Source organism: Chinchilla lanigera, unplaced genomic scaffold (genome assembly GCF_000276665.1).
Source record: "Chinchilla lanigera isolate Chin_1 unplaced genomic scaffold, ChiLan1.0 scaffold00053, whole genome shotgun sequence".
In the NCBI taxonomy this organism is placed as follows: domain Eukaryota; kingdom Metazoa; phylum Chordata; class Mammalia; order Rodentia; family Chinchillidae; genus Chinchilla; species Chinchilla lanigera.
The window spans coordinates 2825875-2841253 of record NW_004955454.1 but is presented as its reverse complement, the minus strand read 5'-3'; the positions used below and the strand labels follow the sequence as shown (position 1 = coordinate 2841253).

Below are 15379 nucleotides of genomic sequence, written 5' to 3'. Positions count from 1 at the left end.
GAAAAGAAAAGAAAAGAAAAGAAAAGAAAAGAAAAGAAAAGAAGAGAGAAAAGTTTCCCATTCCCCAGGTCACAGGCTGGAAACCACTCATCTCTAGAACCACTCATCTCTAGTATATTGTTCAATAACCCAGGTGTGACATCCCAGGTCTCCACTCACCTTCTTGGTGTCACCGCAAAGGATGCTAGCAGGGCATCTGTGCAGAGGGTCCTCAGAAGAGCCCATTGTACGAGCCAAAAGAGGTGGCCAACAGGACAGAGCAAGACCCTGGCCACAAGGCAGCCCTCTTGGATAATGGCTGTCCTTACAGAACCATGGGGAAGTAAGCAGGAAGGTGGCCCAGCTTTGCTCTAAGCTTCCAGCGGGCCCTTCAGGTGACACTGACTAGCAGCACAAATGCAGTCCAAGGACCTGCTCCATAACCAGCCTACCGTGACTGCAAAGTGGTGGAGAGCAGCTGTCTCAAGGATTCGCTCTGTGGTGACTGGTACATACCATAGTCCCGAATGTCATGGGGGAGGGGGGAGTCATTCAGAGAAAAAATAAAGCTCCTCAAGTGAGCTCCAGGTGGAATTAACAATAAAGTACAGCACAAAGTGGAGAATCTGGAAAATAATCACTGGATTTGGAGGGCTTTTCTCTATGTAACAAAATATAAACTACAACATAAAAGATGGATAAATGATGATGTAAACATTAAACAATTTTACATGGAAAAAATACTAGAATCAAAAGATAAAGCAAGAAAAAAATATAACAAGGAAATTAACTGCTACAGATCAACATGAAAAAACCCTAAAACTCCACAGGAAAGCAAAAGACTTGAACAGACATAAACACTAAGAAATAACACACTTTTCTACCTCCTTAGCATTTGCATACTGTATTTATATTTCCCTTTTAAGCCAATTCTCCATTCCCATTACCTACCAGTTATAATCACTCTCTTTGTTTTTATAGGTTTTATAAAAATATGCTGTTTAGTGCTTTTTGTCTTTCTGTAGTACTGGGGATTGAAACCAGGGCCTTTGCATTGAGCTACATCTCCTGCCCTTTTTAAAAATTTTAAATTTTGACACAGGGTCTCACTAAATTGCCTAGGTTGGGTTCAAACCTGCCATTTTCCTGCCTCAATCTCCCCCAGAGTCCTGGGATTATAGGCATGCACCACACCTGGCTCCTAGTTATCAAAACTTTTTTTTTCCAAGTCAAAACGTTTTTTCAATTTTTATTTTTTTTTTAATTTTTGGCGGGGGGCTCTTTTTTGAGACAGGCTCTCACTATGCAGTTCAGGCTGGCCTTGAGCTTACTTTGTAGCCCAGGCTGGTCTCAAACTCACAATGATCCTCCTGCCTCAGCCTCCCGAGTGCTGAGATTACAGGCGTGTGCCACCACACCCTGCTTCAATTTTTATTTTTTATTAGTTTATGTTTGCAATATATAATGATCATATCCCTTGTGAGAAGATAACGCATGTATATCAAAATTTTTAATGATAGAAAAATATTGAAAGCCTTTTCTGCATTGACTGAAGCCAAATGATATTTTCTATTAGTCTGTCACTGGGACAAACGATGTACACTCATAGCTGTTAAGGCCTGAAAAAAACTGAGCACTGTTATAGAACCCTCCTGGGTGAGGTAACCTGACAGTGCCAGTGCTAGACTCAGCAGGCTGTTTCTTTCTACAAGATCTTCACATCCTTCTCATCACACACTTGATTTCCTGTATGTTCTGGTCTGGGTTGGAATCAAAAGCTCAGGATCTTTTTCTGACTTCCAAACCAACTTGTACAGGACACGAAGTGTTCTTCAGAAGTTTGATAGAATTAAACCTTAAAACTACTTAGGCATTACGCTTCTTTTAGGAAGGAAGGTCTTAAGAGTTACTACTGCTTCTTTATTGGCTTAAGTTCTCCATTGCTTCTAACAATTTTGATATTTAAAATTTTTCTAGGGATCTATCCATTTCATAGAGCTTTGAAGTCATTATCACATACTTACAATACTTGTTTTATTTTTTATTATCTCTGTTCTAACCCTTCCCCTTAATACCACTGTGACCAAGGATGTGTCTGACAGACTGAGACATAGCTGTCCATGCTGGCCAGGTGGGGGCCACTGTTGCTGGAGCCAGCTGAGGGTTGGAGCATGGAAGTAAATCCATGTAGCTTTCACAAAATCTCCTCAAGGGCCTATCATGGCCCCCATCATCTTGCCCCTCTTCTCTCTCCTATAGACTCATATCACTGCCACTGGGTCTCTAGTGTTCTGTACACACTGTGACCAGCAAGGTTCTCAGGCCACCTTCATCCCAGGTTAGGAGGTTCTGATCTTCTCCAGTGGGGTCTTCAAGACCCCTGCCTCTGCAGTCCAGCCCCTCTGCTGGCTCCACCTCATAGCATCCTTGGGCCTTCCCCTCACCTCTGTGTTCAGTTCCTAGGAGCCCAGGGTGGTCTCAGGTCTCCCCTGACCAATGTCACCCAGCTGCCAAGCTGAGCTCTCTCTGAGCCCTCTCAGGCCAGCCAGGCCAGCTCTTGGTGTCTGCTGGCTGCCCACACCTGCTACCTTCCTCCCACTGGCTCCTATGTCACACAGGCATGCCACTGCTGGGCTAGATCAGGATGAGGACCTACCACATGCTCCTCAGGCACAGCTGCCCACCCAAGTCCTACTCCTGCACCCCCACCAAGCAAGTAGACTCTTAGAGCCCAGCCCCCTGCACCCCCTTCTAGCCTACCTGAGAGTGCAGAACAGCCAGAAGGGCATCAAGTTGAACTTCCAGGGTGCGGCTGCCCAGGTTCACAGCTGCCTCAAGGATCTGGCCCAGGCTCTGCTCAGAGCAGGGAGAGGAGGGCTTCAGTTTCCCAGGAAGAGGCCCGGAAGGGCAAAGACCCTACCTCTGGGGTCAAATGAGGAGCTCAAATGAAGGCTCCTGTACCTCCTAAATTCAGGGGAGGAGATAGGAAAGGGACTTCCTGGGTCAGAGATGGATGTAGCAGGAACGAGTGGCAGGTTTCCAGGCTCCTGTCCAGTGTGGGGTGGTCGGGAGATACCACGGTTTACAACCCAACACTGAATCCTATCACAGGGCTACTCCTGTGAGGCCGGATCTGAGGGCCTTCCCTGGAATGTACCCTCCCTGTCTTCAGACACCTTGGATATTTGGAAGGTTTCTGCATGCTTCTTGTAGAGGCTGAGAACTCCTGGAAGCAGCTTGGGGAGCTGTTCTTCTAGCTTCTCACTGGGCAGCAGGTGGCTCATGGGTCCCAGGGCAGCTACCACGGCAAGCCGGAGCTGCAGAGAAGTAGGCTTGGCTGTTCATCTGCTCACAGAGCTAATCACAAGAGGAAACACAGAACCCCTTGGGTCCTAACAGGACTGAGAAACAAGTCTGGTAGCTACAGAATGACCACAGCAAGCAGCTGGATGGTGACAGGAAGGAGGCAGTCAGTGTCCCAGATAGCAAAAAGGGAGGAGTCAGAAGGGGTTCCACAATGACTGGGCTCTAGGACCACATGCTCCCGAGAACACGTTGGCACCAGTCATAGGTATGGAGACCTGCAGGCGAAGCCCTCCACCGTGTCCTGACCACCCAGGACCACACCATCAGAGCAGGCAGAATAGCAAAAAAAAGAACCACAGGAGGGGCCCTTGGTTCCTCTGAGCTGTAGCCTAACCTTGGCATCTCGGGTCTGTAGCCACTGGTGGAAAAGAATGTCGTAGGCACTGAAGATGTCAGCAGCAAAGGTGTCCCTCCTGACTGTGGGGTCCGGGGCTTGGTCCAGGTTGGCCAGGTACTCTAGGGTGCTCTCGCTGAAGTGCTGCAGGGCTGTGATGGCCAGCAGTGAGTAGCTGTGGGCACAGGTCTTACCAGCTCTCCACTGCTGCCCACAGAAGTCCCCAAACAGCCTGCACAAGACACACCCCGTACCCTAGCTGAACAATGACCCAGGACTAGACTAAGCTGGGACCCCCCAAACTCATGTCCTTTTTGGAGCCCCAGAATGTGACTTCATGCACACGCAGAAATAGAGTGGCTGCAGATATAACTGAAGATGAGGTCATGGTAGGGCCTTAAACCTGACAGGACAGTGTCTGAAAAGAGAAGAAACACAGACACAGGGAAAAGAGGCTGCATGTGACAGAGATAGAGAAGAACATAAGCCAAAGGATCAACAGCCACCATCAAAAATGGGAAGAGACAAGGAACAAGACCCCCCAAGAAAGAACCAACCCGCCACCACTCTGATCTTGGACATAATTGCTTTAAGCCACTCAATTTGAGGGGACTTTCTTATGGCAGCCCTAGGAAATAACCGAAACCAACCTCTCAAGAATACCCAATCTGCCATGACAGGCCTCCCTTGATGGCACAATGCTGCCTGTGCCACTCAGCTGTGGCCTGGGGGCTGATGGTGTGGTCACTGCTGGGCACAGGCAAAGGCCTGGGTGGTGACCTCCTGCCCCAGTATGTTACCACCTGGGCTCTGAGTAGCTGTAGACATTCAAGTGAGAAGCCCAGAAGAAGGCTACGGGAGTATAGCCCAGGACACAGACCTGGCTGAGGTACAGATCTGCAAGTGGTCAGCAGGGGCAGGTCCTAGGTCAAAAGAGAAGACGACAGAGCCAGGCATGGTGGCACACAAAGCAACCACAGCTAACTGGACTCTGAGAGCTTGTTTGGAAGTTCTGGCAGGACAGTGAAGCTACTAGTATACCCTTGACCAAAGAATAGTCCTTCTCCATCAGGGCAAGTTGTCCTCTGTGAGCGTACAATTTTGGGACAGATGCACATGAAGCAGTGAGGGAGGAAGGGGACACCTGCCCAGCTGGTTGGATCCACTGACTCAACCTTGTCAATCAATGGGTGATATATGTTACAGCCAGATAACCCTCACATTTAATCCCAGTCACTCAGGAAGTTGAGACAAGATCACAAGTTCAAGGCCAGCCTGGGCAACTTAATACCTCCCCATCTCAAAATAAAGTAAGAAGGGCTGGGACTGAAGCTTATAGTAAAGTGTAGAATGCTTGTGGCCCTAGATTCAATCCCTAGTAAAACACACACACACACACACACACACACACACACGGGGGTCGGGGAGGAAGGGGGAAAAGGAGAGGGGAGAGGAGAGGAGAGAAGGAGAGGGGAGAAGAGGGGAGGAGAGGGGAGGGGAGGGGAGAAGAGAAAAAAGAAAAGATGCTTGCAATTCCAGCATGCTGAGAGGCTCGGGTGGGAGGATGACAAGTTTGAGCCCAGCCTGGGCAACTTAGTAAAACCCTTTCTGAAAACAAAAAATAAAGAGCAGAGCTCAGTGCAAAGCCTTTGGATTCAATCCACACCAAAAGGGGTGGGGGGGGATAAGCAGGTACCAAGGGGAGCCGGAGGAAGAAATCTCTGCATTTCCCATATTCTGGAATGAAGAGTAAACTTAAAAAGGACCACTCTGTTAGGCAAAAAGTGACCTCAACACACACAGCCACAGGATTGGGAATTGAACACAGAGCTTTCTCACTGAGCTAATCCCCAGCCCATTTTTAATTTTGAGACGGGATTCTTACTAAGTCACGAAGTTGCCCAGGCTGGGCCTGAAATGTTCGATCCTCCTGTCTTAGCCTCTCAGAGTGTTGGGATTATAGCTGTGTGTTCACCATACCTGGCTATCAGATTTTGATTTTTAATAGAAGTTTCACACACTTGTAAGTTAAAAAGTAGTTCTCATCCACCATCCCTGCTCCAATCTCCCTTTCTTGGAAAGCAGTCACTGGGTGGGTAACAGTTCACTCGTGGCCAGTATCTCCCTTCTGTACCCTTGCCCTCTTGGTCACTGTTGCTGGTCTGGCCCAGCAGTAGTCACACGCTCAGGATTAGCCACTCAAGACCACTAATTCTCTTCCTCACATAGCTGCTTTCCTTGGAGTCATGGATCTTCTCCTACAAGTGACTCCTGGTTCTCCCACAGCTTCCCTCTACTCTAGGGGTCTGCAGCTGCCTGCATCCCCCTTCCCAGCTCAATTCACCTCTTAATACAGCATGCCCTCCAGTAAACCTGGAGTGGATGGAGACATATCTGGGCCTTAATACTCTAAAAATGCTTAATTCTATCCTCACAGTCAGATGTTCTCTGGGCAGGTTGTGATCTGGGGTGCAGGCTCCCATAAGAGCTTTGGGGTACTGTGTAACCTGTGCCAAAGCCATACGATTCTCCATACTCACACCTGGGGCAGGCGTTCAGTGGTCATTCTGACTGCAGCATCTTCAGATGGTCCCAGCAAAATAGATCATTTCATGCCTCCTACTCCACCCACCTTTCTGGTGTCCATTTCCGGAATACTGGCTCCCTGGTCTTAGCTGCTAATCCTATTCTCTCTTTCTCTTTCTACAACTTTGCGTTTTGGCTGCATTTTCCAGGGATTCCCTCAACCTTCTCTTCCAGTCTTTCTGTGATGTTTTCCATTTCACTTATCATGTTTTCAACTTCCCAAATCTCAGCTCCATTTTCTGAAAGTCACTTCTTCATAGTGACATGCTCTTCCTTCACACATATATTCTCTCCTCTTATCTCCCTAGGGATGCTATTCATGGGTCCTCGCTCTTGGCCAGTTTCTCTTCCTTGAACTGTCTATTTTGCTGTCACCTTTCTTATCAGGCTTCCCTCAGACAGGGGGAAAATAGTCAGGCCGGCTATCTGGAGCCTCTCTCTCAGCTTCTCCCACACCTGGCCACAACCAACCCTGTTCTCTGCACAGCACCTCCACCCTCAGCTATGCCCATACGCCACACCCCATCAGGCCTCATGCAGGTCTTCATGGACCCTACTGGCCTGACTAAAGCTGCTCTGGCTGCAGGATCACAGTGTCCTCCATAGCAAACAGCGCATGCTCCACTTGTGTTAACAACACTCCTGGTAGGAGGGTGTCCTAAAAGAGTTCCTGCAGGTTGTGCTCACCTGCTACAGCAGGAAGTAGACACTAGTGCAGCAGAACTGTGGATGGCGTGGAGGTTCAGACTGCAGGTCAGTGTCAGCCCCAGCCCCAACTCCAAGGGTAGGAGGACCCGTGTTGGGCAATTCTTAGGACTGAAGCAAGAGGGCAACAGCCAGTGCCCTGCACATGCAACATGACTCTACCAGGCTCACTGACCCAAGCTCTGCACTCAAGGTGCTGGTCTATGCTCAGTCTCAAATCTATGTTCAGTCCAAACTAGGTCAGGTGGGATATTTACCACCGGAGGCCTTTCCTCAAAACACAAGCAGGAAAAGACTGCGAGAGGGAGACCCCAGAGTAAAGCCATAGGGGAAGGGGACAAGAAAAGATGGGAGCGCAGGGACTGTAAGAAGGGGCAGCCGAAGCTACAGCCCCTCTGAGGGCTCTACCACTGTGATGGGAGGCAGGACTCCAGACCCAAAGCCACCAGGACCAAAGTGGGCTGTGACCCAAAGTGCGAAGCTACCCCTTACCCCTGTCATCCTTCCACATCAAAACCAGGCCCCTATCACACTGTCACACACATCACCCTGTCACCAGGGGAAAAGTCAAGGAACTTTCTAATACGCCCCAGCCCAGGAGGGTAGGGATGAATGATGCGAAGACCTGTGGCTGTGAAAGCCTGCCCCCTGCCACCAGGTTCAGAACCAGCAGTCCTGTTATCCCAGGAACCCTAGCAACAGAAAAAGCCCAAGGCCTGCTGAGTTTTCCTCTGATCCTCTCACACAGAAAGGCCCTCCACCCAGTCTTTTCACTCACTACTAGACACGAGGTCACACTACATCATGCCCACGCTCCCCTGCCAGAGACAAAGGGGACAAACACAGGCCACAGAGGCACAGCTCTTTGAAGGTAGGAGGACAGTGAGTACTGCCTGCCAGCGAGTAGTCACTGCCAGCTGGGAGATGGAAGTACTGCTTTGAGGTTGTCTCTTCCCATCCCCAGGCCCCTGGGGATCTGCAGAGTTGGGGGCCCCCTGCAACAGACAGCAGCAACATAGGGGCTGGGGATTTAGCTCAGCGGCAAAAGCGCCTGCCTGGCAAGCGCAAGGTCGTGAGTTCGGTTCCCGGTACCGGAGAAAAACCAAAAAAAAAAAAAAAAAAAAAAAAAACAGACAGCAGCAACAAAAGGACAGAGGTCAAATCTGTGAAATGCGGGTCCTTCACCTTGGCAGTGGCTTTGCTGAAAAGAACCCTGACTCTGACTATCTGTCTGCCTTCTTGTACCTACCAGGCTATTTGCACCCACTAAAGCAGGTATTTCTTGTACCCACAGAGGCATCCATGAAAGAGAAAGTAAAAAAGGTAAACAGACACATCTAGCCATCTTACCATAGCAGAACATCACCCTCATTGCATCCTGCTTGGCCATACTCAGCATGGGCAGCATGGTGCTCAGGACAGATGGCAGGAAGGGGACCATGCCGAATGCTGCAAGAGACAGGCCATTACAGGGTCTGCAGGACTGGCCCAATCCCCTGCCCCCAGACAGGGAGGGCCCAGAATCTGAATGCACAGTTTAGAGTACATACTGGCCTGAGTAGGTGGCAGAATTGCTGAGGCCCAGGATCACAGGGGGCCCTCAGAGGTTCTAAGACCTGCTCAGAGACATAAAAGGACCCAGGACAAAATGGCACCTACCATTGGACACTGAGAGGCTGGAGAGAGTCTGCAGCACAGAGCAGTGTGGCAGGAGCCCAGGCTGGAACTTGCTGAGTACCTCCTCCATCACCTGATTGGTGAACCGCTTCCCCACAGCCACCAGGACGCTGCTCGCAGCCTGTTGCCAGTCACAGCCCAGCTCCTGAGCCCCAAAGAGTCATGAAGAAGACTGCCCAAATCCTCTCCGGAAGCACAAAGAATTTTGCCCTCAGCTGGCCAGGGACAAGCCACCCCATTTCAGGTTTCCCAGTGAGTGTAGGTGAGGGGGACCATGCCACAGTCTTCCTCTAGAGAGCCAGTTGCATCTATGGGAGAAGATAGCCAGTGTGGAGCACAGGGCGGCGAGTCGGGGCTGGACCTGGGCACCCCAAAAGCCAGGCTGAGGGACACCAGTTCAGGCACTTTGCGCTCTGCTTCAGTCTGCCTCTGAAAATTACAGGGTGACTGCCTGCCACCCCAGGAGAGTGTGCACAGCACCAAAGGGCCTCTGCTGCCCAAGCCAGTCATCTCATTCCTGTTCTCAGAAAGAGGCTAAAGAAAAAAAGCTCCCCCCAACCAGAGCCAAGCCTGCAAGCCAGAGACCCTACCTTTGTCCTGGTCATCTCACTGGAGGCCAAAAGGATGATGGCACTGGCCGTGTCTTTGTCCAGCTTGTGGATGTGACTGCTCAGGACTGTTTCCATGGCCCTCAGGACCATGGCGCGGTATGGATGTGCAAGCTGTGAAGTGAACAGGAAAGGTCCAAGAAAAGAAGTGAGCACCCAGACACGCCACATGCATTAGCACTCTCTACTGGGACTACGCCACACACATAATGTCCCACCTGAAACACAGGGAAGACACATACCATGCTCTGTGAGCCCTCAGAACTGATGTGAGCACTTTCTGTGCAATAAAAGCAACAAGCAGATGAGCCAGTGGCTCCTGTTCTCCTTGCATGGTCAGCATGGCCTCCTGGTGAAAAGCTCTGGGGACCTCTCTCATCTCCCACTGAGACCTCCCATCAAGAATGAAAAGTCCGGGGCTGGGGATTTAGCTCAGTGGCAAAGCGCCTGCCTGGCAAGAGCAAGGTTGTGAGTTCAGTTCCCGTTCCCGGAGAAAAACCAAAAAAAAAAAAAAAAGAATGAAAAGTCCTCCTTTCTTCATCTATCTCTGTAGCCAGAACTGTGCTTACCTCCATGATCCCTCCCTAGGATATAAACATGCCACCACCTACTGGGTACAGAGATACATGCTTATAATTCTAATACTCTGGCAGGCTGAGGCAGGAGAATTGCAAGTTCAAGCCCAGCATGGACAACTTAACGAGATCATCTCAAAATGACGTAGCTGGGGCTGGGGATATAGTTCAGCGGCACAAGCGCCTGCCTGGCAAACTTGAAGTCCTGACTTTGATTCCCGGTACCAAAAAAAACCCCAAAATGATGTGGCTGGCCACCCATGCTGGAAGGCCTGGGCTATCAGGGGTGCAGAGTGGAGTGACCCCAGTGAACATCTAGGCCCAGGCCCAGCTGCTGCCACTGACAGAGCCTGGCTACCTGGGAGAAGAGGTACTTTGCAGTGATACAACCCCTAAGAGCAGCCCATCCTGGACAGAGTAGCACCAGGAGGGTCAGATGCACGATAGCCTAGCACCAGCAGTGACCTCACCCACAGCCACACTTTGGTAGGTAGGTGTACCATCTGCAGGTACACACATGAGCCTACAAGGGACAAATAGTACAGCTCAGTGAAGAAAACCACACACTATGCCAAGGTCCCCTGAACTGGGCACCACCAGTGTCTACTGCACAAGTTGTACATAATCATCCTTTATCCCTGGGCCCACAGGTAGATGGCATTTTTGTTCCTAGAAGTAGCCAGTGTAGATCACAGACAACTATAGTGACACCAACAGTTCACAGGACACTGCTTTGGGTTTTGCTTTTTCAGCATGAGATTTTCCATCCCAATCACTGGTGCCTCAGTGATGAGAGTGCAGCCAGCCTGAATTGGTGGGCGTTGGTGGGTGAGAAGGGTCAGGCAGCAGATGCCATCTCAGCCAGGGGCCTTCACACACTTCCCCTTCCCTTCCCAGCTTCAGCAGGCAGCTTTGTATTTAAACCCTAGCTTAGAAGATGAATTATTGCCAGGTGTGGTGGTGCACACCCGTAATCCCAGTACACAGGAGGCTGAGGCAGGAGGATCTTTGGAAGTTCAAGACCAGCCTGGGCTACAAAGTGAGCTCCAGGCCAGCTTGAACTGTACAGTGAGACCCTGTCTCAAAAAAAAAATAAATAAATAAATAAATAAAGATGAACTGTTACTTCTAACCTGCCCAGGTGAGACAGCATTCCTGTAGAAGTCCTTCCCCAGGGGGAGCTGCCTCCAGGCTGTGGCTGAGAAGTGGCTCACAAGCATGAGGAAAGATGCCATAGCTGGCATACCCCATGGGAATTTGGGGGAAGAACAGAAAATTAATATGAATTGGTATGCTTCTATTTATCAGAACCACTGAAAGCTGGGAAGCAGTGCTGATAAAGCAGCCAGAACATCTACTCCCACTTAATCTGGATCAACTGCTTCGAGCTTCTTCCTGGCTCTTGGTCTTAGAAACACCTTTTAAGGAACATCAGGTAGACTTTCTTGACTGCTAATTCTCCTTACATGTATGAGGACTCTTTAGGGGGAATCTTTGCCCTTTTTTTCCAGAAAAACAAAAGGGAGGAAAGGAAACACTGGCCCTGAATTCCCAGGCCCACTTAGTAGTTGTGGGTGTGTCTGTTTAATATGGCGCAACAGGTTGGCAGCAGGGGCCAGGGAACCAGGATGGGTTCTATGGCCAGAGACCCTGGACCTGGATAAAGATGCTCTCTCCATAAAAAATGTTCCAGGAATCTACATTTTTAAAAACACATGCATAGCACTTCTGCTGTGGTGCTCTGTTTCAACTGTCTCATACTGACCCATCTGCACTTGTCTCAGCCCTGTCCACCCTGTCATCAGGGGGCTAAGCAGGGCCTCCTCCCAACTGAAGGTAGATGGGACCAGCCTTGGAAATGTGGAACATGATGTACAATTGAAGAAAATAAAAATGTCCTGTACTTTTACTCCCAGCTGCTATTTGGGGATGGGGAGTGAGACAGGGTCTCATTAGGTAGTCTAGGCTTCCAGGCTTGCCTTGAACTATGTAGCCCAGGCTGGCCTTGAACTCATGGCAATCCCCCTCCTTCAGCCTCCCAAGTGCTGGGTTTACTACCATACCTGGCTTGGGCACTCATTTTTAAAGGAAAGGTTTGGTTTCCATTTTACACACAGTTCTTCAAAGTGTCCTGGGCAGAGAAGCCAAGTAGGGGTAACAGTGAAAAGCTGTTTTCCATCAGGCTCCACCTGGTTCTACACAGAGTGACATGACCATAGCAGGGAGACACTACATTGGGGTAATGACTGCATCTGCCTTGATGGGCCGGAGGCACACAGCAAAGGGACAAGTTCAAGGCTGGCTCATCACAAGACAGGACCAGAGCCGTGCACATGAAGTTCCAACTCAATGGTTCTGATGTTGTCAGGGGGTCACAGAGCCATTTCACAGACCTGACTGAGTCTGCTAAGTGGGCTAAGATGTTGACAGGGCAATCTACATACTTGACCTTCACTGTGTAACTCAAAGGTCAAAGGGTGGTCATATCATCCCCTGCATCCAAGGCTATCAGTGCATCCCTAAGGCTACAACATGAAATGTGTAAAGGCTGGTCAATTCAGGAGATTCCAATTTAACTTTATGTACAATGTGATATTATAAAATACATACATTTGCTTTTTGCTTGATTTCCTGAAATCCTTGGAGTCACCAAAGTGTTTTTTGTAACCTAATGATGTGGTTGCTGGGATTGGCGGCACTATGCAGCTTTAGGATGGGGTTGCTCACTGGAAAGACCACGGCAGGATTAGAGGTTAGTGAATTTCAGCTTTACTCTTGACCTCCAGGGAGGGGAGCGGGAAATGGGACTAACAGACTGATCACCAACACTCAATGATGTGATCAATCATGTCCACAAAACCTCCATAAAACCCTCACAGGACAGGGTTCAAGGAGCTTCCAGATAGTCACCTCCAGAGGGTGGTGCAACCAAGGAGGCATGGGAGCTCTACATCATTTCCCACACCTCTTGCCCTCTGTATCTCTTCATCTGGTGCCCATGTGCATCCTTTGTCATATGCTTGATAATAAACCAGTAAATTTAAGTGTTTCCTGAGCTCCATAAGCCACTCTAGCAAATTAATTGAACCTGAAGAGGAGATTGTGGGAACTCTACTTTGTGGCTGATCAGTCAGAGGCACAAGCCATAGCCAGGGACTTACTTCTTCTGTCTAAATCAGCGATAGTCTTGGGGACTGAGCCCTCAACCTGCAGGATCTGATGCTAACTACAAGTAGATGGCATTGGAACAGAATTGAGTAGGAAAACGCCCAGCTGATGTCTACTGTGGGACTTATTGTTTATTTGGTGTATGGAGAAACAACCCCACACATTTGGTCACAGAAGTACATTGTGTTATACAAATACAGTAGAGGAAATTAAGTTTATTTCTATCTCCAAATCCAACTAGATAATCCAGGACCAAAGTCTCCACTCCAGCTGAATGAGAGTCAAGGGCTTATAATCTGATATTGGGTTCTAATGTCCCTTAAACGACCTTGGAACCAATTCCATTTCTAGCCAATAGTGAGTGCACATAGCTAACATTGAGTGGCCATCATCATCAGCTCTGCACACTGATGGTAACCCTGGCCTTGATAGCCTCTGTGTGGGACTTGAGTATCCTCATGGCTACTGGTAGCCCATGAGATCTCCTCACGTTGGGATGGCTTGAGAGAGACTGCAAACCAGAGAGGAATGTTTGAAGTTGAAGCTACTGGAAGCAGGGAGGAAAACAATTCAGTCACTATTTGAAAAGAGGACTTTACTGTTTTTTTGCCTCTCTTGCCCAGATCCCTCCTCCTCATGGCCAGACAGCCCTGAGGAGTCTGTTGTGGGCTGAACCATGGCTGACATGTATAAGACTGGCGACATCTAGTGCCCTCTGCACTGAGACACATGCTGTACAACACAGGCCTCCAGGCTCATTAAAACAAGACACCAGACAGGAGCTCACAGGGGGCTGGGGATTTAGCTCAGCGGCAAAGCGCCTGCCTCGCAAGCGTAAGGTCGTGAGTTCAGTTCCCGGTAACAAAAACAAAAACAGGAGCTCACAGTGTGAAATATATGTCCTCCAAAACACCTATCAGCATCTCACACAAAGAATGCTGTGTGACTTTCCCCTATTGTTCCCATTCTTTTGAAAAGAGAATCTATGAGATTTCAAATGTGCATGATAAGTAAAATGCTAACAGATGAAATGCAATGATACAGTGAACAGTAGAAGCTGGAAGCTGCCCAGATCTCTGGAAGCAGCTGGCAGGAGAATCCAGTGTAAGACAGTCAGGAAAACAGCCATACCCTCCTATAAGATCAGGATCAGAATCAAACATAAAATGATAATGGAGAATTTTTTTTGTCTTTTTCAGACAGGGTCTTGCTATGCAGTTCAGGCTGGCCTAGAGCTCACTTTGTAGCCCAGGTTGGCCTTGAACTCGCAATAATCCTCCTGCCTCAGCCTCCCAAGTGCTGGGATTACAGGTGTGTGCCACCACGCCCAGCTAAGGGAGAATGTTTTAAGTTGGTTAAAAGAGCATAAATGGGGACTAGGCATGGTGGTGCATGCCTGTAATCCGAGCTACTCAGGAGACCGAGGCAAGAGGATCACAAGTGCCAGGCCAGTCTGGTAAACTTAGCAAGACATTTCAAAATAAAAGCTAAAAAGGGCAAGCCAGGTATGGTGGAACATGCCTGTAATCCCAGTACTCGGGAGGGTGAAGCAGTAGGATCGCCACAAGTTCGAAGGCAATTTGGGCTACACAGGGAGTTCAAGGCCAGTCTGAACTGCATAATGAGAGCCTGTCTCAAAAAAACAAAAATAAAATAGCCTAGGATGTAGCTCAGTGGAAGAATAATTGCCTTGCATGTGTACAACCATGAGTTCAATTTCTAGCACCACAGAAAAGGAGACAAACTCAAAATAAAAAAGGGTAGAAAACAGGAGAAATCAGAAATAGCAGGGAATGAAAAGCATAAGGACACTTGGCCTGCTATGGACTGCACAGGTGGTCAGGTGCTACACCCTACCCTTAATGCTCTGCCACCTTTTCAGATGGCAAGGCCTCATCACCTCCTGTCCAACTATCAGACACTGATATTGGTATATCACATCACACATAATGGCACAAGGAGAAGACCCTGGTGCTAGCCCCAACCATGGGGTAGCTGCTCCTTACAGAAAGTAAGCACCATGCTCAGTTAAGGCCCAAAGAGGAGCTGCAGGAAGACACTTGCATCATGCTGAACAGGAGGGCAGCTTCTGGATTGATTTGCAAATACTTACAGCTTCAGTTAACCTCTTAACAAGCTTGCCTCTGCTACTGTGTAAGCATGAAGGGCCAAACATGCAGGAGAAAGGAGAAGCCCCCCACAAGGTGTCAGACACAGTTCCATCACCAGGTACCCCGAGGGATAGGGCTATTCTTCAAAGGATGGCAGCTGACATCCACTTTATATAGAGATCCCTCTTCATGTGTCAAAATAATATCAAATGAAACAAAATGATGATGGTCTTCTGAGACTACAAAACCACATAAGGAAAACCAAGAAAG

At 49.0% G+C, this 15379-nt stretch overlaps 1 protein-coding gene across 8 annotated transcripts in view; it reads right to left on the bottom strand.

Annotated features, from left to right (window-relative positions):
* The window catches only part of Mroh1 (maestro heat-like repeat family member 1), an 82884-nt gene that overhangs the window by 41357 nt on the left and 26148 nt on the right, over positions 1–15379 (bottom strand). For all 8 annotated transcript variants that reach the window (XM_013520095.1, XM_013520096.1, XM_013520097.1 and 5 more), the window contains 6 exons: positions 9238–9369; positions 8630–8792; positions 8321–8419; positions 3680–3831; positions 3156–3296; positions 2740–2832 (listed from right to left, as the gene is read on the bottom strand). In XM_013520095.1, coding sequence (XP_013375549.1) covers positions 2740–2832; positions 3156–3296; positions 3680–3831; positions 8321–8419; positions 8630–8792; positions 9238–9369 — 780 coding nt within the window. The remainder of the gene's footprint in view (positions 1–2739; positions 2833–3155; positions 3297–3679; positions 3832–8320; positions 8420–8629; positions 8793–9237; positions 9370–15379) is intronic.